Source organism: Anopheles stephensi, chromosome 2 (genome assembly GCF_013141755.1).
Source record: "Anopheles stephensi strain Indian chromosome 2, UCI_ANSTEP_V1.0, whole genome shotgun sequence".
NCBI lineage: Eukaryota > Metazoa > Arthropoda > Insecta > Diptera > Culicidae > Anopheles > Anopheles stephensi.
Genome location: NC_050202.1, coordinates 15,711,915 through 15,738,362, shown reverse-complemented (window position 1 = coordinate 15,738,362; position 26,448 = coordinate 15,711,915). Strand labels below are relative to the sequence as shown.

The 26,448-nt window shown below is 44.8% G+C and overlaps 1 protein-coding gene across 6 annotated transcripts in view; it reads left to right on the top strand.

Annotated features, from left to right (window-relative positions):
• The window catches only part of LOC118506270 (nephrin-like), a 79,716-nt gene that overhangs the window by 33,030 nt on the left and 20,238 nt on the right, over positions 1-26,448 (top strand). For all 6 annotated transcript variants that reach the window (XM_036043177.1, XM_036043178.1, XM_036043172.1 and 3 more), the window contains exons 4-5: positions 9,559-9,708; positions 9,884-10,063. In XM_036043177.1, the coding sequence (XP_035899070.1) occupies positions 9,559-9,708; positions 9,884-10,063 (330 nt within the window). The remainder of the gene's footprint in view (positions 1-9,558; positions 9,709-9,883; positions 10,064-26,448) is intronic.

Genomic DNA, 26,448 nt, shown 5'->3' with positions numbered 1-26,448 from the left:
CGTTGCCTCTCTCACCCGAGCAACCTGATCTGGAGCGCCGGCAAAGCTCGACGGCGGAGTCGAGTTCAAGATCAACCGATTAATGACGTTAGAATCGAAGGGCAAAAGAGAATCGACGAGAAAAACGAAGGGTGTACAATGTAATAACACACCTGAGCGCACAAACCTCTCTGACTCTCTGTTTTTTTCTTCTTGTGGTTTTGTTGCCTGAGGAGGACGATGGGAGAGGGGTGTGTGCTTGGTGCAGGGAAGGGGTATCCGGGGTGTCGCTGCCGGCCATGGAAGCGCTACGGTGAACGGAAGTCTCCTCTTCGGTCCCGGCTCCGTTTCCCCGTTCGGCCAGCCAGCCCTCGGGAAGGTGGCTTTTAAGGCTTCATCATCATCTTTCGGGAGATAGCTTCAGGAGCCCCCTACATGATGACGCTAGCGTCCACATGTAGACTGGGAGCGTGAGCAACAAAAAAAAAAAGACATCTCCCCATCCTGCCTGCCGACCAATAATATACTCCCCTGAAATGGCTGATGGGAATGATAGCAAACGGCCCGAAGACCACGCGCAAGAGATATGGCAGAATCAGGCCATGTCCACCATCCAGTGGGACTCTCCATCCGGGTCGCGGGGCATGTAGATGCTGTAGAGTAGCAGCAGTGTTGGGAGTTGAAGTTGCAGAACAAGATAACTCGTTTTATATTACGCAAAAAAAAAACGGCAACGAAACGGAGACAGCAGTGGAACAGTTGAAACAGATTTCTTTTTCTCCTTCGCCACGAGATCTTGGAGGCTTGAAGAAGTTTAAAGCTTGAAGTCTTGATGTGTGGGGCTTCGAGTGTGTGTGTGTTTGTGTGTGTGTGGGTATTTATTCAAAACAACCGGGCTTTCTGGAAGGGGAGAAGTAAGATTGGAGCAGGTTTTCGGTTTCGCTGGTCATTTCGCAGCCGTACCGATGGGTCGTTCGACTCCGGAGCGTCGTCACAGAGGGCTGTCATCTGTGGGACCTGTTTTGGTTGTCGTTCAGTTTCAGTTCACTGTTACCTTTTCGGATGCTGAACTGCAATGTTGGGCGAGGGTGTACCGATGGTGGACAAGATGGGGGGGTGACACGTTTTTTCTTTCTTGTTTACCCTCGCCCTGTCATGCAGGTTACTGCTGCTGGGGGCACACTGGACTTATGAATGAAAATCACTACGCGCTGTTTGTGAGTGGGTTGTTGGACGTGGATGTGGACCTGGTAGGTTGGAGAGCTCTTTTAAAGCTTCTTGCTCATTCCCCGTGCTAGTGCTGGCAGGGGGTGAAAAAAATATGACACTCTCGGAACTGGTTTCCCTTATATGGTGGGAAGGAAACGGAACCAGTTCTCTTCGACGGGGGCACTCACACACACGCACTGTCTTTACTATGGTACATCGGCAGAAACTCGGCGCACACACCGAGCGCTTTTTAGAAGTGGAACAATAAATGAACCACTTGCTTACGGAGCGCTCGAGTTCCCTTACTATGAACTAACCGCTGTGGTTCTCATCACACAGGACGATCGAAAGGCCCACAATAGGCTGACAAAAGGCTGAGCGGTGTCAAAATCTATGCCCGATAGCACCACACAGGCACGCCAAGAAACGACACAGCGCCTTCCCCATCTATTGTTCTAGTCTAGGCAGATGCGAAATAATTTATGAGTTGATTGCTGGCTTGATTTACGACCACGCTTGTCTCCGGCACCGGCACCAAGATCCGCCCGTGTCCGTGGCCGTGGGTGCCTCATCTTGACAAATTTATGAAGATTTATATTTACTTCCCGGTTGTAGCGCTTCACCTTCTGCTGCTGGGAAAGCGCTTGCGGGAGGTGGTCGTGATTGTGGTTTTTGGTGCTGGTGTAGCACCCAAAAGTGGAGCACCAAGTTCCGAGTGACCGCAACAGTGCTGCTCTTGTCCCGGCTTTTGTCACACCATTCCCGCGCTGCAGTTGGTTGGATGCCCGGCCGATGGTCAGTGCACTGTAACCGTCCTGGGAACAGGAAAAAAAACATGGCCAACCGTGTGTGTGGCTACAGTGTTCCAGTCCGGTGCGCACTGTGGCCCGTGGGCTCACCAATCGAACGATATAAATTTGAAACCCACTCAACTCTACCCGAAAAGTGCGGGACGACCCGGCCGGTCGGGCACTGCTGGGCAGGAAACCCTACCGATGCAACCGGAGAGACGGTGGGATTTAGGGCAAGCGCGATCCCGAAAGGATCGATTCGGGATCGATGGTCGAGCTGGACCGGAAATTAATAATCGTTGCACTCCGGCTTTCCCGAGGTTGAATCATTTTTCAGCTGCGGCCGCTACCTTTTGTGCATTCGTTCTGGAGATTCGAGCCTTGGAGAACGTCTCCCTCGATTTTCTCACCCGTTCCGGTTACATTGAGTTGTTGTTGCCTCTGGTTGTTGATTGGGCTTCACGCGGGTGCGTTCATGATAAAAGAAACACATAAAATACACACACACACACACACACACACACACACACAAACATAGGGTAAAAGACAGACAGACCTAGCGAGTTCAATACCTGATGTCTTTATCGTGTTTGATTGATTCTCGCTTTCTACGTTATTGGATTTGTAGCATCATCGAGTGGCATCAATCTTGCTTAATCTTGTTTCCTTTCGCTGGATTTCGGTAGACGGGTGCTTCCTACATCAATCATTTATGGAGTTTCTTTTGCTTAAATTTATATGAAAAAAATATTTCAACTTGTATAAAAGATCAAAATATGACGCAGAAACGTAAAGTTTATGTTTTTTTTTTCATCTTGGAACAAAGAATTACAAAGCCACTTATACGTGGTACATAAAATAGCAAATTAAGCAATAGTGTGCATCTTACCACATTCTGTACTTAAGTGGTGTTTGCTGCCAACGCAACGTCAACTCCATACCGTCCAGCAGCACGACTAGATGCCTTATGCCCTGGTGGCCCTGGGTCTTTGGAGTACGGTGTAGGATAGGGAAAGAATTGACTGGACGAAAAAATAGGAGCTTAGCAAACCTTCCACTATTTACGATCGTTAGTTCGATTGACACTCGGCCATCTATCCTATAGCCTGCAGCACCGTTTGGAAACGACCACGCACTCGCGTCGCGTCTTCTCGGCTTACCTGCGCGGTGTTGGGTGATCATGGTCACGAGCCGGGTCGAGCATAAATCAGCGTCCGTTATGCGTGTGCCTGATGGCGTCATATGAATATATTGAGTGGGATGAGAGGACCGCTGCATTTGGTGTGCGTGCGTGTGTGTGCCCCCTTATTTTCGTAGGTTGTGGGTAGGTCCGGTTGCTATTCTGTACCTTCTGTGGATGTTTAATAGTACACAGTTACAGTTGAAATACAAGCTATTAATCCACGCCTGGCATTAGGAAGATTTTCTACCCTGCCATCTCCCAAATGATTGGTAAAGGTTTACCTGATTAAAACATTAGCTTGTAATAAAAAAGTTGGTAAAAACAGTTGGTCTCCCATTTTTGGAAGAGTGATTTAAGACCCAATGTAAACCGAGGCGGATAAGTCTCCGTTTTGCGCTATTGAGGTCTTGAACAGTTGAAACAGTTAAAACCAGCAGGCTAAGTACAATCTTGATCCACCGTCCGTTAGACCGAGGGCAAAACAGAACCCTGGCAGGCTGTTTTATTTACAGCCCATAAAATCAAATCAATTAGAAGCTTCCAATTAACGATACGACATGTAGTCGATCGGGTTTTTGTTTTTCGTTGGTGAAGCTGGAAAAAATTAGTTTTATAGCTGTTTAGAGATTTGTTCGTTGATCGGTGCTTTTTGTTGGGTTTTGAGAGCATCAGGCATTGGGAACACAGGCATTAGTTTGTGTGTGTGTTTCGGAACGAGAACAAGTGCAGCAAATTAATACACTACATAACCGGTCCCGAACCTTAGAGCTTTCGGAACTCGGAGAGTTTATGGCCTAAACTCCGGAAGGGAGCGTACGACCTGCGCGATGAAGGTTTAGTACCAGTTTAAACCATTCGACGCTTCCTTAATGATCTAGGGAGTGTGTGTGTGTGTGTGATTGCCCAGCGTCTTGCTCCGTGCTAATGAGACACACCATATAAAAGCCAGCTACCACAGCAGGAGGCCAGACCAGGAATGGCGTTAATGAAGAACGATACCGCACCTCTTTACCCGAGCGGTGCGCTGTGTATCGAGCTTTTAGGTCCAAGATCTTCCGAAGGTTCTAATGATGATTGGACGAAAAGTGTGAAATTTACCGATTTACCGAACCTCAGCATTCGTGAACCAGTTTCGTGAGAAACGATCACTGAACTCATAAATTTATGCCTCGTTTGATTAAAAGCAAATTCGTGGTATAGTTAGAGGCAAATGAACTTCCAGGGTGGGGAGAGTTGCCAGGCATTGGCTAGCTTATACGTTTAATCCGTAATTTATGGCACGGCAATGAAATGCAGCCAGCTATGGGTTTTTGTGAAGGGACATCGTCAAATTGGACAAAACATTAAAATCATCACCTATTGTTTGTGTGTGTGTGAGAGAGAGTGTGGTAGTATATTGGGGTATGGTACAATGGCGCGTATATTATCAGAAATCAGTAACAGTTTAGACATCCATGAATCTGGGCATTCATTGGAAATAATGGGAATAATTTTATAGAGAAGCAGGACTTCAATCCATGCTTTAAAATAATCACCAATTGAAGAACAGTGATGAACTCCGGTTTAATGGTGGAGCTATTTCTGATCAGTATTCACGATACCTTCAACCAAACGAAGAAGATATGTTAGAGTTTTGTTGTAAGTCGTTAGATTAGTTTCTTAAGTTTTCTTAATATATGTCCTAAGGATATATAGCAGCTCAGACATATTCAGGAATGGTTTCATACTTCAAAATTTCACACAAGCTTATACTTATACCCACCACTGTAAACGATTAATACTTTGTTCATATACTGAGTTTGTCTAGATTGATTCAGATATCCTAGCAGTTTTACCAAATTGTTGATCACATTTGTTGGTACTCTACCAAAAAAGTTTTTGTTTTCTTTTTTCAAACTTTCATTAATTGTTGTTTGATGCATGCACTTTGATTGCACCTTCCCAGGCAAGGGCACTCATTTAAATTGGCTGCTCATTTACCCCTTTTTTGGCGTAAGGAAAAGACCCTTCATCATCAACTCGTACGCATAATATGCTGATGGGAACAGATTCATGTTTACTACCCTTTGGGAAAGTGCCCTCCCCGATGCTCCAGTTCATCATTTATAGCTCCCTTTTCTCCCAATCGGTTCCCGAGCCAGAACCGCGCCAAAGCCTATCATTATCGCTTACATTTTGCGCAAGGCGTTGGTCATCCGGTTCGATACTGGGAGAGCCGTGGGCTGGACGGAGTGGAAAAATGGAAACTTTCTCAGGCTGGCTGAAAGAAGGGGAGGGAAAAAATATCGCACTGTCTCTCTCACACTATCTTTTCCGTCTTCCCATCGATGGTCATCGATTTGCAAACTGTCAAACCAGAATGTAACGTGCACTTGTGCGTTTCCTCGGTTTTGCGCACCATCATCATACGCGTTCGAAGTTTATCGCCGTGGGAAACGGTTGCTTCCCCGTTGATTACACTTGCTTTGTGAGGATTCCTTCCGTAACACGGACGCGTAGACTCTCTTCCCATTGCGCCTTCCTGTCCCCGGTGTGTCCTGGTGTCCTCACCTGTTTCCTTCCAAGTTTCGGTGTGCGCTTCACAGCTTCCGACGGGAGTTGACGTTTGCACCCGTTACGCTCGTTTTGCCTCCGGTGTGGTACGTCCTTTGGCAAACATAATTATCTTCTCGCTGTGGACCAGTTTCCTGGCGTCCGATGATTACGGTATCAGCGGTGCGTGGTTTCGATTTGTGGTTGGTCATATTTTTCCGCCTCGCTTTGTATTATAATTTCCTTTTCTTCCTCTGTTTTTAATACACCTTTTTTCTCTTCTTAATGCTAGTTACTGGTAACAGTTAAATTACCCGGCCCCCATTGCGGAATCGGTCATGGGAATCAAAACCGGATCTTCGCGAGCGGGTGCCGGGATGTGTTTGGGTCATAAAAATTAATACCCGGGCGACACGATCGGGAAAGCGGAACCCCACAAGGGAGTGAGAAGGTTGTCGATTTTTTGTTGCTTTGGGTATGTTTGTTGTTTTTATTTTCGCATTACTGTTCCACCGCTCAATGTGCATGGGGGGATAGGGTTTGATTTTATTTCGCTTTTCGCACACACCGGAATATCATTGACTCCCCGCCCCTTGTCCAGGAGCGTCAATGAGGATGGGAAATGGTTTGATGAACACTAGCGGGGCACATGATAACGAGCGCGAGTACTGAGAGTGTGTAGACCGGTGCTGGAGCTCCACAGGATGTGTGGAGCCGCGAGCACACCAAACTACCAAACACACACACACCTTTGGGCCTAATGTCTTTGCACATTTCCACTTATTACGGTTTCATTAGCGGGAAAACGACACCGGACAAATGGGGATGGGAGCCCGGAGGCCCGCCCGGGTGGAATGTGTTCTGTTCCGACATTTTATTCTGATTACTTTCCCACTGTGCTCGGTCCGAGGGTTGGCCGAGTTGGGAGATGTGACCTGACCTTCCGTGTGCACACGCTGTTGTGTGCATGTGCATTGCTCCGGGGGATAATACGATTTATCTCGATGAGGGGGAGCGGGCTCGACGGTGTTGGTGGAGGAGAAGGACGAACGCACACTGCCACCACTGCACACGGGAGCTCTGATAACATTGTTCTTGTGCCAGGTTCATGTGGTGCCACCACACGCCAGCGCAATGGATTAGAAAGCTTTCCCAGTCAGACAATTCGAGTCGAGGAGAGCTCGAGCTAGTCGGTCGGTCGGCGGGCCCTTCAGGCAGTGAGTGTTGAAGTATGCTGTAGTTTGGCTTTTTTCTTATGTGTGTTCATGTCATTTTAATGCAGAGTTTATTTTGAGTTAGACAGAGGTTTACAACAAATCCCTTCCGGGTGGTGCGATGTGAACGAGTACGTACGAGGATATCTTGAGCTCTAAATCTGTCGTCTATGCTTATTTAATGTACCTGTTGTTGTCACTGGAGTGTATTTAGATGCAGGCAGGTGATGCACTACGCTGCAGAGTAATTTAAATTCTTAATGGACACTGTATGGAACACGTGATCGCTATAAAAACATTTGAGACGCCTAAATGTATGCAAAACCCAACCGAAATGGTCTTTCACTTTGATTTCAGTTGACCAGCATCACTTAAGGAATCTTAATAACTTCCAGGGTTGAAATGCTAATCCAAAAATCAGTTCATATCGCTTAAAGTCACACAAAGTTAGACAAACTCACAGTATAGTCCCTCAAACATCAGCACCATATAATTAATCGCCATATATTATAGTCTCTGCCCGTGCTCTGTGACCCTCTGCAAACGGTCAGCCTGAAGTCGCGGAATTTGAGAAACTTTCCAAAGGTACACGCTTTGATAGCAGTTAGGCAGCAGCAAAAAAAGAAACCTGGCATACAATTAACCATCCCATCCCGAGTAAACGCTGGGGCAACTCATTTTGTGGGTTTTAGGAGCACGAGCACGTTCTCGAGCTGCGGTTCGGTGAAACCGGTTTCCGGTTGACGGTTGCCAAAAACCGGATGTCAAACGAGAACGACACACAAACACATAATGCGAAGATGAAATCGTCGTCATTCATTAATTGATATCACCGGCAAAGCAGGGCACGGCAACCGGGGCAACTCGTGGCCGCTCTGTGAAGATGAGTTTTACGAAACGACACGACATCGTTTTCTTTCTCTCGTTCTCCTACTGTCTAGTTTTGGTGTTGTGTTGCCTCTTGTGCATTGGTAGATCCTCCAAGATGCCCGGGAATACGATGTGGTTGCGGACTTTGGCAACTGGCCAATTTGTGGACCAAATGGAGGGAGACAGGGTTAGGGGGAAGCACTCAGAAACCCAGGGAACCAAAGCAAAACGCAACGGATACGCAGCTGAGTACGTGCGACGTGTGACGACGGTCAAGCTGCTGCTGAATTATAACTTCCGGTGCACGGTTGCGCGAAGCAAAGTAACTGAAAAGATAATGAGGCACCGAACCGCACCGGGTTGTAGGATTCAGGGAACCCGGGATGGGGAAGTTTAAATAACAAAAAAACACACACACACTTCCACAACAAACGCTCCAACTTTTGATTCCCGATATGCGCCGTGGATGCTGTGTGAAACTGATGGGGAGGAGGTTTTTGGTCAGTTGTTTTTGGTGAGTGAAATAATTTACAAAACAGAGGAGGCTCTCCACATTGCTCCAACAAAGCTCGTCTCACCGTCGTGGTCGAGCCACGTGTAGGTAAAAGGGTGTTCTGGTTAGACTGTACTGTAAAATGTCGGATCGAAACGGACGAAAAGCGGGTTTGGTTTGGAAGGTAGCCAGGCGGAAAGGGTCCTGGTATCGTTATCGCCAGGATGGAAGTGAATGTGTGTTTTTTATTTACACACAGTAACAGGATGTGATTGCAAGCCTGAAACAACAGAGTAATGTCAGTAACAGCAAGTTCGCTGTGAGTGAAGTACGCAACCAGGTGTTGTTACATTGTGCGTTCGTGTATCCTGGCGCGGGCATGACACGGTCAATATGGTTCTGGTGGTGAGATGGACGAGAGCGTGTGTGATAATGCAAATGGTTCCCATCCGAGTGGTGGGACCTGTATCGTGGGAAAAAGTTGACGGAAAAAACAAGCGAAATATCAGTTAAAAAAGCTGGTTTGTTTTACGTTGAGTGTTAATGAAACAAATCTTATTCAAGACTTTATTTGAACAGTATTGCCCTTTGAGTTTGTATAAGTTTTTCAGAGCAATTAAAGGACGCTTTAAACTTGAACTTCAACTAAGAAATCAGCCCTCAAATCCATATCAATTGCAGGTTGACATTGATTGACGTATGTTTCTTTCGGCAAGACAAACAATACTATGTCAATACAGTTGAGCTTTTTTCCACTCCATCTCAGTACCTTAGGGGAAAATGGTGTTTTGCTGGTACACTGATTTATTGCCGTCTGACCGAGATTGCGGATAGCTGATTTGATTATTCAATTAGGAGTGCATTTGCCATCTTTTTTTCTCCGCACACTCAATGGCAAGAAATCAATGTGCAGTGAATGCTACAGCAACATTCCTGAGCTCTCCGTGATCCTTGATCCGTTTTGATTCAATGTAACAAACGCAAAGCTCAGCATTGTTCTTGGGAAACGCTTCACAGAAGCCAATGCTTAAATAATTGCTCTTAATCCTACGCTTATGCATATTGCACGATATTCCTTCGAGTTATGTTTGAAGTAGCTTCATGTTTACAAGACGACTTGCAAGCAGAGCAAGATTCCTTCTGTCCGGGGTGGCATTGTATGCATTGTGATGTTCTTTCCAACTTCGATTGGGTGTGTGCGTGTGTGTGTAGTAAAATCCTTATCTAATCCTGTGCCAGATAATTGTAACTGTAACCATTTTGCTGTGATTGTCTCTCTTTTTGCAGTAATCCCGATGCTGCTGTGCAACGCTCAGCAGAAGTTCCGCACCGTGCCGAGGGACCTGCAGGTGCTGGAAGGCACGGAGGCACTGCTCCGGTGCGAGATCTACAATCTAGTCGGTGCCGTGCAGTGGACAAAGGATGGTTTTGCGCTGGGTAAGTAGTACTGGGGCCGATTGGTGTTATTCTGCAGGGGGAGATTCTTTTTCTCTTCGCTTCCATAGACCCTGTACACCTACATAAGGGCTCTATCAGCTTATGCTGATGGTGCCCTTTTTTCGTTGTGCACTCGATTTACTTACCAATTGTTGTTGTGTTCATTTTTGTGCAGGATTTTCCCACACCATACCGGGATACCCGCGGTACTCGGTGCTGGCCGATCGGAATCTCGGCATCTACAATCTGCGAATATCGAACGCATCGATCGAGGACGATGCAGAATACCAGTGCCAAGTCGGACCGGCCAAATTCAACTCCGCCATCCGTGCCAACGCTCGGCTCACCGTAATATGTAAGTAATGCTGTCAAGCTTCCATTTTCTTCTCCATTTCCCAGTGGATGTATCAAATAAGAGGAGAGCTTAATATTGTGTGTGGAGTTGCTCATTTCATAATTCTTGTAAAGCGTGGTGAATGACGTACATGTGGATCAGTTTTAACACTTCAAGTTAGATATAACTTACGAACAAATAGTTATAACTGGGTTCAATCCAATAGCTTTTCTCAAAGAGTACTCCTGAAGTTCCTCAAGTTTTTCGTTCTGCTCGTTGCTCTACTTGAGCAACGCTCGTTGCTCTAAGTTTCTGTGTGTCGTTGCTCTACTTGATGTGTAGAGGAGATTCTTCCAATTAAATTTAAGCTCTAAAATCTTTTAATTTAGGAACTCAGCGTCTCGGCTATTCTAAATATTGCTATCTTTTTTCTGCTGGAAGAGTTTTCAGATCCAAGCTCAGTAACGCATTTGCTAGACTCATGACAATCAATTAACTTAGAAATGGTTTAGCACATCCCTTTAGGTCCTAGAAATCTTAGACTTCTGGTCTTCTATTGTCTAGTAGTCTTGTCAGACTTATGTGTTCATAGACCAACGTTTCTGAAACATTTAATATCGACATATTTTAACACAAAAGCCTTTTCCTTGCGAATTTCATGAGGCACTGCTCGATACACACGAGAAACTGCTATTTTATTGATTACAGCTTTGTTTGGCTCTAACCATGAAGCGGCCTTATAATTTTCTTTCAATTAAAAATTAAAATTAAATCAAATCATTATCAAATTAACTCTTGAACGACACAACGGCCCTGCGGAACGGAACTTGCGTGCCGAGGTGACATTGTTGTGCGCGGAACGTTGTATGCTCACTTATTGGAAGCAATTAATATTAATGAATAGTGATGATAAACAGAACGTTAAGAACCACAGCCACACATGCACAGCTGCTGTGTGGCTTGGGTTTAGGTAAATTGATTTTAATCACGATCTAATCACAGTTTACGGCTACGGAAAGGAGCAGATGAAAGCCATTTAATTCAATTCCATTACGCACACAGACGCTTACACGCGGCGAATAGAAGTAATTCGTTTGAGATGTTGCGCATTAGAGGAATTTATATGACTTGCTGCTGATCAAGTCATAAGTTGGTGATATAAAACGGTTACATTCTCCAACTTCAATCTTCCCGGAAATGTATCCAACGTTAATAAACCTCCGTTTCCTAGCAAGTGCAACAGTGGAGAAGAGAAAAAAACGCCATTATCCTGGCTGCACTGTGTTGAATGCACTTTAATATGCACACTAAAACTGGCCCAGCATTTCTCTGGCTGTCGAGATCCCGGGGTTGGGTTCCCCCGTATCGCGGCGGAATCCGTCCAACTGCTTTTGTTGGCTGGTTGAATGATGAAATAGTTCTGCATGCCCGAGCGCCCGATCTGCACGTACTTGCGTGCGTGGTACCAGAAGGTAGAGTTGTAAACTTATTGGTCTATTGTTTCGCCGGTGCCTGAGCCCGAGACACTCACACACACACACATAAAACTTGCCCCTCTGTTGCTACACTTTACCCACCGGTAACTGGCTTTTGTTGCCACCTTCCGTGCCGGGGTTTTGAAGTGCCGAAGATAACTTTAAGCATCTGAAGCACCGGCAGTAAGAAGCCGTACTGTGGGGCGTCCTTCGAAACGTGAAGGTGGGTCCCGGGCTACTGTTGCTGCTGGTGCCGCTACTGCGGATGTGTGCTTTCAATGAAAATTCCTTGAAATTATTTAATAACAAGTAAACTTTATCCTGGGTGCCGTACACGAACGCTCTCCTTCTCTCTGTCGGGTCGTCGTAATTTATCTTACGTGAAGTACGTGACGCGTTGTACCGTTGTACGCTGGCAGGCATCCTGGCAGAGAGCATCAGGATGCTGGATGGGGGGTTGTGTAAGGATGCTCTCGACGATAGGAAAACTGCCGGCTGAGTACTCCCTGCGGTGGATGCACATTGGCCCGATAGGTGCAAGCTGGGGGGAACAAAAAGAGGTAAAACTATATCGCCGCTTGACAGGCGGTTCTTGTAGAGCATATTTTTCAACTCGCTCACCGTAGCCCCTTAACCGAGCAAGTGAAGCTACAATAATGGTTCTACACCTGCAGACGCTTCGGATGGGTTTGCCCGGGTCGGCCCGACTGTGGCAACAGTTTTAGAATTCTGGTGTCGTTTTGGGCGCACGGATGCCGTACTTCGTTCCCTTGTTCCGGCAGTGGAAATTATGCATCATCAAGGGCACATATGATGAAGGAATAGTGGATAAAACTTTTCCGGATAACCCATTCCTTCCCTCTCACTCCCGCGCAGTTCCTTGTGTGTGTGTGTTCCGGTTGATGGGAGAAATCTATTTGAAATATGAAAAATACATGATCTAAGTTATGTATGACGGCGTGTCGAGCAGGTATCTGGTATTGTTTTTCGCTCCCAGTAGCATCAGAACCCCACCATAGGTTCCGGCTGTAAAAACGGGGGTTTCCGCGCCACAGAGTTTTTCCCGACGATGATGATCCATTTTTCGACCGAATTATGTACGACATGGTGCGGTACTCGTTTTGGGGCCGGAACATGAATCCGCTACCATTTTGCAACCGAAACTTGGGGTTAAACTTCCGTTTGACATGGAACGCAAATAGTTTGCCCGAGTCGGTGAAGAAGCGTTATTCTTGAACGGTGAAGCGATGAAACTTTAGCCGCCCTCTATGCCCCCGTGTACGGCATGTAGTTGATGAGTAAAGTTGTGGCTGGAAAGCAGAAAAGATCATATGTGAGTGTGTCGCTGGGTTGCTGATACAGAAAGGAGCAACAATAGGTTTATTAGCAAAAAAAGATAAATAAATAGAAAAAAAATATTTTGCACCATTTTAAATTCACAACAAACAAACGCTTCCCTTTTTTGTGGTGCCATTAGCACACAGCAGACAAAAAAAAAAGAGGGAAAACAGAAGAAAATGGAACCGAAACAGGATTAAATCGTTTTGTGAATTCCGAACCGTAAGATCAATTTCATGCTAAATTTCATTCCAAATGGTTTTCAATTACTTTTTCATCAATCTCTCTCCTCACCCAGCCGCTTTTTTTCCCACCCCTGTCTATGCCCCAATCCTTGTTAATCCTCCACAAAAGCTCTCGGCAGTCTGGGGATGCGTCGCCGTTCTGCCCTCTGGCGGTGGTGTATTTATGTTGATTTTTTTCCCTCATTTTTATATGTCTGTTTGCGAAATTTTCCCATGTTTTTTTTTTTTCAAAACACCACCATCACCAGCAATGCTTTTGTTCTAATTGAGCAACAGTGGTGAGTTTGTTGATTATTGAACGGGCGCGGTGTTTTTTTCGTGTAGTTTTAAATGTGCGTCTGTCACTTGGCTGCGCCTGTTTGTATGCAAGTTTTGTACATTTGCTTTTGCATTTTTAACATTATTTTAATGCGAGCATTTGGGTGGCGTGTGTGTGTGTGTTACGTCGGAGTTGGTGGGAAGGTGAGACCGGAAGAGAATCTCATAAATTTCAATAACCAATTATTTTATGTAAATTTCTATTTAAACAAACGCACTTTTTTGCTACGGGTTTGTTTTTGATTGTATGCATGTGGTTGACAAATACTAGTGCTTTACCTGTGTCGATTTGTGTTTAACGCTCGCACAAATGTGATTGACCAGGGATAGCGATTCAGAACTTCGTAATTATAGGCGCAGCTCGCCTATTCAATTTGTCTGTCGGTTGGCGCGTTTTGCGTGCTTTCTACCAATTAAGTGCCACACTACAGTGGTGGAAGTGTGTATAGGTTTGCAACAAGTATTTTATTGATGTATTGTAATCAGATGGTGACCTGAAAATTGTGCTTAGTACTGAAACGATATAAAAAGCAAAACGAAACAAAACAAAATTTAAATAAACTTCCAAAATTATGCAAATTATACAGCAGCTGCTCGAAAATTTTCTTCTTCTGTTTCCTTGGCACCACAATCTCGAGAGGTCTCGGCCTGCAAAAAAAATAATATTAAAACGCTTTAAATCTGTTTCATCTTGATATTAGTTGTGCGCGGTTGATTTGCTGTATGTAAAAACCTATTAACATTTATCTCATAAACTCTTGCAAAAAAGTTTCAAATTTTTGATGCGATTTGTATCCAAGCTCTCAAAATGGTATGTCGGTTGTCAAACACTGTAGGATGAGTGTATCTATTTTAATTAAATTAAAATGGGTTTCTTGATATTCTGTACAGAAGATAGCTAATTTTACATATTTACTAACTGCAGTCGTCATACACTTCAGTTTCCTATGTATTTAGGCTAAATTTTCGTCAGAATTGCATTATCTTCAGAATCTGTTCATAATTATATCAGAGAGTCAATTTGTTAAATATTCATGCCATAACCTCACTACATGATTTGAATTATATTTGTTGGTCAAATTCTCTTGTCGTCACTGTACATAACGATTCAGTTGAAGCGGTAGCAGCAGAATTTGCTTTTGAGTTAATGTCTCAGTTGGCATTAAAAACATAAATATGCACTTTAAATATTTTCCTCGCTGTATTTAAGAACCGTTGAACAGTTTACTCTTGTGGCTCATTATGAAGTTCATGGAGAGTTTACATTTTTTTAATTTTTTTTATTGAACAGCCTAGGAAAAAAACTGTTTTTAACAACAACAAAAAAAGACAAAACAAGACCCATTTTACATGGTTTTAAATAACACCACCAGCAATCTATTGCGTGTGAGAGAGGAACCGCACCGCACATTACATCTCTCTACAAGGATACAAAAAACGTATAAATAATCATCGCATGTCCTTATGCGGCACTCACTGCACAGTAAGTGATTAATTGTGGACAAATGAGAAATAAACAGTGTGTGCGTGTGTGAGCGCCAACCAACGGCGGTTTCCCTCAATCAAGTCCGTTTGGCCACCGTTGATCCACTGGAACGCGAAACCAGTGCATAAAACTGCGCCATTTATGAATAAATTATCCGATAATGGTGTTAAGGCTGGGCTGGACCGTGTTGTTGGAAGCAAAATTTTGCCCCATACCCTTCCCCCCATCCCTTCAAACCGTTTACCACCAATTCCTTCGGACGCCGATCCACTCATCACTTCATTTATGGTGTGCCTTTGGCCCCGCTGCGGAGGATCAAGGCAGGAATTTTGGTTTCGGGAGAAAAAGTATATCACGTTAGAGTGCCGTGGTTTATTTACTGGCCAGCACGTAACGTTCCCTTCCTGTTTGTTGCCTGTAAGGATAAAGGGAAGAAAGTTTGGGCCTGTATTTTTTTGTTTTTGGTCTTCGCATTGTTGCCAAAACCGAATGGGAAAATAAAATAAAAAGAAATCAAATCTCTTTTCCTCCGGCGCGTGGTACGTAACGCCGCTACAGGTGAGATGTTTTAATTCGACTTTAATAACACTTCAGAACGCATTATAGCCCGGTCGTATGGCGCCTGTTAGCTGGTGAGCTGTGGGGAGAGGAAAGCAAAAACAGCCCCTCTAGCTTGTTTGACGACGGATTTTCCGCCGGAGTGTCGGGTACAATTTTGCGGGAGCAACGGTACACGCGCTAGGCAAGTCGAAGCACGCGGAACATTTTCTAATATTATGGTAATCACGTGTAGAGCAATTTCTAAGCCGGTGGTAGCTTTATCCACCATGGAAAAGTGCTGGGCGCGATGACGCCCCCGATGGAGCCGATTCCGGCGGGCAGCGACTTGGCTAGCAGTTGGAAAAGTAGGCTAAAAACAAGCGCTTTCTGTTGTTGGTATTTGGTGCACTGGCGGACGGCAGGCAAAACACCAAAGTCTCGCGCCATTTTCGCGCTTTATCTGTCGAATGCTCTTTTTATGTCTTCGTTTGTTTCGAATTTTGCCAGGTGTGTTTGTGGGCGGATTGGGTGAGTGGGCTGGCACAAAACTGTGAACAACAATACCGTTCGGTTGTTTCCAACTCGGCTCCTGCCAACGCCTCAGCGTTGCCTGAGGATCCTCGCCGAGAATTCTTTGTGAGCTTGGGAAAAAGACAACGGGAAAGTGTACGAAAAAGAACTCATACACTTCAAACGATCGAAGCGGAGCGAACGTTTTTGGTGAAGGAAAAAGTTGTAATGCTTTTTAAATATTCAAACGATTTTAACCGTATACCTTGTACACTTGCTTTAAGGTTTCGCTCGGGCAGCTTTGTCTTTTACACCGCTGCCGGCTTGCGGATGGTGAAATTACCACGCGGGGATTAGTGCTTAGCACGAGTGGTGGATTCTTAGAGCCACGCGTACTCGGGTTTGTTGGGTGTTTTAAGCCTGGCTCGCTGTTGTTTTCCTTTTTATCCTTGCCCGACTTGCCTGTGTACTTTGGGCAAATAGGCACGTTAGCCGGCCGAACCGTACAAGGCAAAATAGTCTGGTGCCTGGTGACTGGTGCAAATTGAAATACAATCCCAGTGCGAATGATATTCTCACCGCTCACCCCGACCGTCAAGCCGAACAAACCTTGGGAGAAGAAGGATATTTTTTTGATAAATTTCTTTCGCTAAGAATTGCTGTACCGTGTTGTAAAGCACGGATGGGGTGGTGGAGAGGGGGAGGGGGGGGGATAAAGTTTTGTGTTTATCTTGTCTCTCGGTATGTGTTTTGCTCGATTTGGTTTTGTTCGTTTGCTCGAGAAGAGAAACACCGAGAAGTCTCTAGCAGAAAACGTGGATGAAATATTTGGTACTTTTCCCGAGAAAATGGAGCAGGTATCGTAGAAAATTGTAGCTTTGGTTCGAGGGTTTTTTTTCTCTTTCTGCTGTTGTTGTTGCTACCAAACGCGCTTCTGAACTGTTTGAGGGACGGTAACTTTCCAAGGGTGAATATTTCACAGAAAAAACATAAGTTATTTGAGCATAATTTGTCTCAACCGATGGATGATGGGCTGTAAAATTGTTTGACGTACTTCAAGCTATCATGAAACGAGGCAGCAGGTTTGTAATAGAGCTACATTTTTCTCTTTAATTTGTTACAGTAAATATTCCAAGTTCTTGGTCGTTGGCTTGATTACAAGTAAGCTCATTTTATACGGACAAAGCGAAAACTGATTAGGAGTCTTCATAAGTGAAGTGGCTTACTGTGACATGAATTATCGGTGACTTGTAAGACGAATTCGTGATGAATTGAAGTTGAAGTTGAAAAGAACTGGAGCTTAAATTGGAATAGAGTCTAAAGCGTATTTGTGTGTGCCTAACGAATTCGATAGACTCTACGAGGTATATGCTCCTTTGTCCAAAGTATGAAAGTACTCTAGTATATAGTTTTTTTTACAGGGAATTGAGGACATAGATGCATGGATTCATGCAAGTCTTAGCAGTACAGGACAATCAGTACTGCGTCTTATCACTTGAAGATAGCCTATGGCTATGTTGGTGCAGATCAACTCGATCATAACTTTGAATTACTACGACTAGACTTGAACCCTCAAGAAGCGAATGAGGGCTATGGGATCCAAAGCCTCTATAAATAATAGAAAAAAAGTGGATCACTTTTTGTCCACATGGCCAAGTCAATAATCCGTTCCAAAGAACTCAAGGCTTTGAAAACCTCTATCAGTTTTGTTTCGATTTAAAACCTCTAGGACCTTTTCACGCATTTTTGGATGTCTGGTTCCTGATTTCTCTTCTTAATTGATATCTAGTCCCGATAAATACTCATCCAATATACTCAATGATTCCTAATCATTAAGGTCCGGGTGTACAAGTGTCCTAAGTCTAGAGATTCACCGGGGGTCTCCTCAAAGTACTCGGTACAATGTTTTCTTCATACTGATAGTCATTATAAAGCTCTGTCAGATCAAACTTTTGCATTCATGAATAAACGGAGCGTAGAAATATAGAACCATAGCTGGAATTTGTTGAGGTTGAAGATAATGGATATTGCAAAGAATCATTCCATAAACCCAAAGGGACGGGTGTAGGTCTGTAAAATACAATTCGACTATAGAGTCTTGTGAAGCATCAAGAGCTATGATGTCTCAGAACTTATCGTTATCCAGAATGTGGCTTATCTTGTCCAACGGTTTATTATTCGATGCATCATGATACCAAACATCTCCAGCCCTAGTTTGAGCCATATTTCCGCTTGTTTTCGATAGGTATTCTATAATACTAATAGCAAGTCTCAATATTAAGCTACGTGTAAGAATTAGGATCACTTTTTCTTTCTTCAACTACTTGATAAATTAACCAACATTGATCTTAACAAACGAAGCTCTAAGAAAGCTTCATACCGCCTAAATGTAACAATACCAAACGGGTGAGCTTCAAAATTAGCTACAAAGCACTTTAAACCTCGAACGCTCCCATTTCCAGCTCCATCGATCGAAACCGTCTTTGCGTTTAGCATCATTAGGTTTTGCGTTACGAAAAATGCGGCGTGACAGTGTACGAAGCTCGAATCGAAAGAGAAAAGATTACCCTGGCTCCTCACCCCTACTTCTCGCCAATCACACTTGGTAGCGTCCTTGGAACGTCACATCCTGTGCGCCGGATGTGTCAGTACGCTGATAGCAACCGACCAAAGCACGGCTCACCAAGGCATGGAGTGTAAATTTTCTGTAACATACTGATTTTGGCAGCTGCTTTGTGCGCCTTTATTTTGCGTAAAGATGTCTCACGCATGAAGCCAAAAACAGCAGCAAAAAAAAAAAGAGTACAATAAGCAGTATGTTTTGCAGCATCGCAAAATGACAGCCCAAATCCCTTTTTCACATCAGTCCCGTATTCTCTTTTTTCCTTCGCTTCGCTGCAGCGTACGTCACAACAGCCTCAGCAGTAAAAGCGTGCGGGTGTTGATTTTGTTTGTTTGTTTGGTGGCATCGTAGAATAGTCAGCATAGCACAGTCAGCACGGGAGGACGTTCACGCACGAACGCATACTGACGTGACGTGGTGGCAGATTGAAATTAGGTGAAATTGTGATTCGATCAGCGCGCCGCTCTTTCGTCCGCCACATGTGCCGGTTGGGTGTGAGACAACAATATGCCACTCTAATGCCGGAGCGTACGACGTATGGGAATCGAATTTTCAACAAACAAAGCCTGTGGCAGGATGGTGGGGGACTGCCTCGGGAGGGTTTTGTTGGCACTTCAAATTTTAATATGATTAAAGTGGAATATCACGTGCCGTGCCCGTGATTTGGTGTATGATCGGATCGGATCGGTGGGAATGATTTCATATTTTTGATAAGATTTTTGCCGTGCGTTAGTTTTGACTTGTCATGTGGTTCTTTTGTGTTTGCTGATGGGACTATTTTCCTTCTTCAGGAAAAATAGCAATGCCACAGGTTGAATTGTGCTACGCCATGGCGATCAAATTACATTTTTGAATAGAATTATTTATTCATGGTGCTTATTTGAAGTTTGCACGCCGGTGAGCTTTCTAGGTGTTGTTTTGAATCACGTTAGAATCGGGGGTTTTAGTGGAAAAATGGAACAACGTGAAAATTCGCTGTTCCATGCTGTTTTTTTCCACCGCAAAATGAATATTTTCCAGACAAAGTCCTGTTGTGTTTTTTGTTGCAATTCAGTGCACTTTTGCTTTTTCCCTAGCATCGTTACACATGCACTTCAGGCTGTATCGATTAGCCCTCCCCGTTTCTCTCTCCAGATCACCCCCAACTACCACTACCCCGGTTAAATAACACAGAGCACTCGAACGCCTCGACTACAGTTAAATAATTAAAACTATGCCTAACAAGCGATAACGGGTTCGTTGCGTCCCGTTGAGATTTGCAGCGGTCCAGTAAGCATCAGCTGCACCGGAACATGGCTGCGTAACCCACCCATCCATCCACCCACCTTGGCCACAAAATCCATTACCAACCTATTTGCAAGCTCCGAGAGACCTGGACCCGATCAGTTCAGAATGTTCGGTGGACCAGAAATGCATCCTTATTCAATCGGGCCTGGCACTGGCAGAATGGGAACAAAATTGGGAAACTAACAAACAAAAAATAAAACCCCCCGAATCGTTCGAAATTAAAGAAGAGAAATAAAGCAACAAAATTGCGCGTCCGGGATCGGTCAGCTAGCCCACCGCACACAGCTCATCACCGGCATCAATGTTGGGTGCCATCCTACTCATCATTTCACTTCACACATACGCCGTGTGCATTGAACGCTGGATTTCGCTTTTCCGGGCCTCTAGCCACTGCTCACAGCCCGGCTCGGAGGATAAGTTGCGCCATGTAGACGTGTTTTGCATAAGCGAATAGTAGTGTGACGGCAGACAGCAGTCTGCCCATCCACCGGAGCATAGATTTTTCGGGCGGAATCGCATAGGAACTCCGGTACGCATTGGAGCGTGTGCGTGGTGCAAAAATATATCTGCCAACATTTGCATTTGCCGGACGGCAATGTGAGAGTGTGTGTATGTGTGTGTGTGCGTGTGTACTGGTTTTAAATTTCTCGGTCCGCCGGGGGAACAACGCAACGATATTTTCCTATTCGCGTCACATCGCGCGTTAGTTATGGAAAACTATTTGTTCCTCTTCCTTTCCTGCTTCCCCAGGCCGGCCCGACCCGGGCGTTATGTTAATCCTGTTTTGGGCCGTTTCAGTTTTTCCTCGAAACGCATCACACAGCGATAAGCCGAACTGAGTGTTATCATAGGCTGTTCAACTAATAACGAACGCTGTGGAGAAAAAAGGAAAATTTCCCGGCCTGGATAAACTGGACCCGTTTCAGCCCCGATCGGAGGGCTCATTTGTATGTGGACGAGTGGACGGGTGCGTGCGTGTGTGTGTATTGATTACAATCTAAATTAAAAATGTGCATCGCATCGTTGTATAGCCGGCAGCCGATCCGGTGCGAACGATATACACACACACACACCGGGGTCGTTTTTCCGATAGCGATCTCGATGGCTTGGGTCGTCCACAGTCCAGCGTCCAGCGATGTCACGAGACTGGGGAGATAAATTTCGACCTCTACAACAAATAGTTTGGAGAATCTACCCACCACATCACCTCGTACCTTTCATCGTCCGTTGAAGGTACCTCTCACCCTCATCCCGGCGATGCGAAATTGGAAAAATTTTAATTCATGAATATTTCATGTCAACTCGTGTACTCCGGACAAGCTCGCACGGACGTGTATGTACGGCCCAAAAACGGCCGGATGTGGATACTTTCAAGCTTTCCAAAACCAAGTCGCCACCCTTCCGACCGTTCTTCCGCGCTCCGTGGACGGTTGCGTTGTTCGGATATCCGGACACCAGATCCGGCATCGGCAGTGAGCACACGCGAATAGAATTTTGCCGGGCTCGTTAGTCGGGCACGCTGATTAGTGCGTAGCTCGGTGCTGCCAATCGGTTCGAATTCAAACACTCCGGGCTTCACTCACTTGCGGGAAACCGGTAACGCCCGCCGAGAGTCTGCAACGATGTGTGATTAGCGTTTTGTAGTAGTGCGGTAGTACGGATCAAAAGAGCTCTATAGTCCCCGCGAAACGGTAGCAGTAATAACTTGAAGCGCTCGGATTCGGGCCGGCTGGTTAATAATGTCGAAAATGTTGAAAGCCTAGAGTTCTGCCAGGAATGGCCGGTTTTAATGCAATCGGAGCGATTAGTTTGCACTAATGAGTGTATAATTTCGAAATGGGATGTAAGTCATTTGGGTAAACAAACACACGATCCTTTTTGATGGGTTTGCAGTTCGGTGAAGAGGAATGGAGTATCGGGAAAGGGTATTCCATTTCCGTATCAATGATCCGTTGATAATTGATCGTGGAAGTATGATATTGCTTAACCAATTCTGACCGTGCAGATGTGATGGTAGAGAAGTATTATCTGGCATGGCATTTATTTGATATAACGCTCGACAGCTAGCTTGAATAAGATTGTGTGATGAGAAGATATGTTAAGTTAAAGTACAGGTCATCACCAATAGGTTATATGTTGGTTCAACCTTCTGGGATATTGACGCTACAAAGATATTCCCGCTAGACGGCGCTAATGAAGTGTTCTAGCCACTTGAAAGCTTTTCTGGTGATGAATCCAGAATTACTCTTTTATTTTGACTATCAACTGTTTATAATTAGATTTCTGGACTATTTTTAGAGCGTATAAGTTGGATAATTTTTGAAAATTTGATAAATGAAATAGAGCAACTTAAGCCTTCTGCACCTTGACAAACTAAGAGAAAGAATGGAGAACCTCAATAGTAAATAGTACTTATGGAGTAATGAAACATATGCGTTAAAACTTTGTGCGATAGCCTTATTAAGCTAGTAAACTGCAATGAATATCAGGATACTACTCTTGATAAAATGAACTATTTACATCTGTACTGGACATAATTGGAGTCTGTCAAAATTTTCATACATGGCTCAAAATGAGCTGGGCTTTGTATAGTTCAATAGTTCTGGATATTCTAAGGGTCGGTAAGGTTTCCATCTTGCCATTGATTGTTGACGTCTCAGTTTTTATATGTCTGTCTTTTTCTATCTGGAAGTTGTTCAAATAATTTTCAATAGCGACCTGCAATGAATTGAAATTTACTCGCTCATCTCTGAAATTCCGAAAGCTGTGTTATTGATTAATTGAGCGAAAAATTTATTGAAGTTAAATTATCCTTCCAGTTAATTATGGTTTACGAACAATAAAAGAATTGTCGGCATGATATTACTAACATAAGAAACGCAATTAATTAACGTCAAAAAATCTCACACTCAGCTCATTGACCTATGCTCTAGAAACGATAGTCAACTCAACTTCACGTGTCGATGATTAACTAAGCTTTGAGCACAAAAAGAAGGAGAATCACCATCATGTAAGCCATACGAGAAGCGCGCAACGTTCGACTTCGGCGAAGAAATGCTTGACGCTCAACAAATTGAATTCAGCTGCAGTAAAAGCTAATTGAAATCGATCAGCCAATGAGCTCGGCAAATGCTCAATTTCCATTCTAATCCACCGGGCACTGTGCAATGGCACTTTGATTTGATTCACCCGTGGTATCAAAAGCGGGAACGCGCCTGCATGCATGTACCACCAATGCTTCCCTTTACACGAGTACCCGACTCCACTTGGCATAGGGTCAGCCAAACGGATTCCACGAGCTTGCGGATGAAATGTCGTGGCCCGGGTGCAGCCAACTCCACACGCTTCCCTATGCGTACCCGGGGTAAGGGTAAATTTGATTACCGACATTACCGGAGCTCGGGGAATCGAATTAGTATCGAATTTCCTGGCGTGCACACCGGTACCGCGCTTGTCGGCGGGGAAATGGAGCTACGGTCGGGTGTGTCTATTGACACGCGGATCGCTTACTCGCGAACTTACGCCCTACACTCGGTTCGGCTCGGTGCTATAAGCAAGATAAGCAAATGAAGCGTTAAACAAGAAAGTCAATAGTAACATCCGGCTGCTGTTGCTGCTCGTGTGTGCATGGATACATTGGCGAAGTTGCATGCAAGCCTGTGGGAGCAAAAAGACCACTCGAAAAGGATACCACAGATCGGGAAGTTTCCGGGATGGCCGGGAGGCGATTGTAAACCATACACTTTACTTTGTGAGCCCTTTGTGAAGCTCGTGTGTGTGGAGCGCTGAGCAGGAAGGGGTTTGATTTCATTGAAGAATTAATTTTCGGTCGATTCCAGTGCTGCCGTGTTCCAGCTGTCCCCGTACAACATCCTTTCACTGCGAAACGCGAAAGGCGCACACACGCTGGCGAGCAGTAGCGAGGATTTCAAGTAGTGTTCTTCTTTCATGAATGAATCTGTTAAAACCGGTTTCTGTTTGGTCAAGGATGGAGCCGACTTAATGCAGCATGAATGGATGGATGGGAAACGGTTAATGAACGGTCTGTTGTGTTTTCTGTTTGCTGTGTACGTTTCACAATTTTAACCATTAAAAAGTCTCCCCTCAAAACGCGTCCTCGCAGCGCTGTGAGTGACGGGTACGCGAGAGCGAGAGCGAGAATGAATGAAATTAATTGACTGCATTGATTATAAATCCCACGGTTCGAAGTAAACAAAACTCCGGGGGAAGCAAAACGACAACAAAAAATCCTCCGCGCCATTATAGTGTGTCTGGCCATGTTTGCGAACCTGAATCGTTCGGAATCGTTAACCCGGTGGCACTGGGAGCCATTTCGTAAGAGTAAAAAAATACCACTTTTCCCAAAAATTATACCGGTTGTGAAGCATAAATTACTAACCACGGACGAGTGAGCGAGCTCGAAAGGCTAGTACGGTGAGATGGAACATAATTCATTCATTATCGAACCGTTGCTAAGCTTTCGTAGGGGGAGGAGGGGGGGGGGGACGTTGATTGGACCACTGCCTAGCAGAAGCTGTGATAAGATGGTCAAGAGTGTGTTGTGTCTTTTTGTCGCGCCCATCAAAGTCGCTTCGTCGAAGAGGGCTAATATGCAAATATTAGCTACAGTCACCACTACTTGAACCGTCGAGCTAGCTGATGAAAAATGGGATACATATAATTAAATGAGCACAGCAAAGCGTACAAAGGTTTTACATATTTTAGTTATTTATATCCTGTTTCGGTCTTGCCTCGGAGCATTAGCTCCAATCGCTCCTCCACAGCATCGTTCGCTGCGGATTTCAATAATCTCGTTTGCATTTTGTTGTTCCTGCCACGAACCGGTGCATGTTGCGTCTATTTTCCTCCGAAAAATACTTCCCGGCGCGTGTCAACTCACAGCCTTTTCCACAGCCGTATCCATTCCATCCCGTTGTGATAAATCTATAAATATTGGATCATCAACTGACAATATTGATGACAGTTTTCTGCACCAGCACTCGCTCGCACGCTCGTTGCTTCATTTATGCAAAACTTTCCTTTCGGGTGCCCGGTTGTCCGTTGTGCAAAGAAGCTGTCCGATCGACGGCTCACGCGGTTCCGTCATCTTTCGAGCCTGTTTTTTTTTTTGTCGAGTGAATTGGTTCGATGGAACTGTGGAGCAAAAAAAGGCAATAAAATGCCAGCTCGCGTCAGTGTGAAGATCGGAAAACTGTTCCTCGTCGGACAAGCGAGGCGACACTTTTCCAATTGAAGTTTGGGCTTGATTTGCAGTCCGCTGTGCGAGAAAAAAAGCTTCAATGGGGCTGTAGGTTTTTGATTTTTTACCCCTCTCTCCCTCGTTCCTTCCAAACCCTCCAATAAACGTCAGCACCCGAGGAATGCAAACGCAAGTGAAAGGACTGTTGGCGAATGATAAAAAGAAACAAATAAACTGCTACCAAGAATCGGAAACGAGAAATGAATCCAAATCCATTTTGTATCGCTTTCCTACTTCAATTTATCATACATATATATCGTACCAAAAACGGTTAGTTTTGTTCTCGCCTTTTTTTTTTTTGGTTGGTTCCAATTTTTGCCTCCTGTGAGTGCGGCAAACCGAGTGCTTCCTGGCCGACTTCAACTCCAGCGCTTTCGGTTATTTTTGGGTACGCTTCAGCATCAGTTTCATTCAGTTTCAGTTTTATCTGCGCCCGAGTTTTGCGCTGGCAGCGTTTGACGGGTACGGGACCAGGCAAAAAAAACCACACTCACACACAGAGAATTCTTTTTTGTTTTGCTGCAGGAAAACTCGGTTGGATGGCGAAGGACCAGGAAGGATTCGTTCCACACAACTTTGAGCGTGGATTTGATTTTTTGCCTTTGCTCGTGGGGTGGCCATGGGAGCATTTTTCCTTTTAAGGACTTGGGAAAGAGTGAAGCAGTGTGGGGTTGTGTGTGTGTGCTTTTTACGGCCGTGCATCTCATCGCCCGGCGTATGACCTTTCGTTTTTTTTGGAGAGCTTAGTGCTTTTTAGTGCTTCGTTTTGGCGTTTGCCATTTTTAGAGTTTTCCGTCGTCCACTTTCTCCTGCATCGTTGAATGTTGGTGAGGGGTTGTTTTTCCATTCCCTTTTTTTCTTCGGGGTTTTTCTATTTTGCCCCCTTTTTGGTGGTTGTATTGCTCCACTTTTAACGGTACCAGCACTTGGCCGGTGAGGTTGGCCGTCTGCGATGAGATCTATGAAGTTTGCCATCCTTATTTCCTACTAGAACGGGAACTTTAAGCGTGTCCCAACGTGGGTTTTTTTTGTACACCCCTCAAGGTCACGGAAAAAGTTTACAGTTTGCCAGTTGAGTAAAAATATAAACCATTTTGTTTTATTTCTATCAGAAAAAGGATGAACATTCCGCACCGAATTCTAAACGAAAATTGGAAGCATTAAGGGGTGCAAAGATCAACTGCCAACTGCGGTACGGTCGGTAATGGCGACTCGGATGGATCGAATAATTTTATCCTTCTCGATAAAACACCACCCCAAAAATGCAAATTGAAAGCGAAGGAAAAGTGAGCGCCAGAAAGCTAAAAAGCTTTTACTCCCCGCG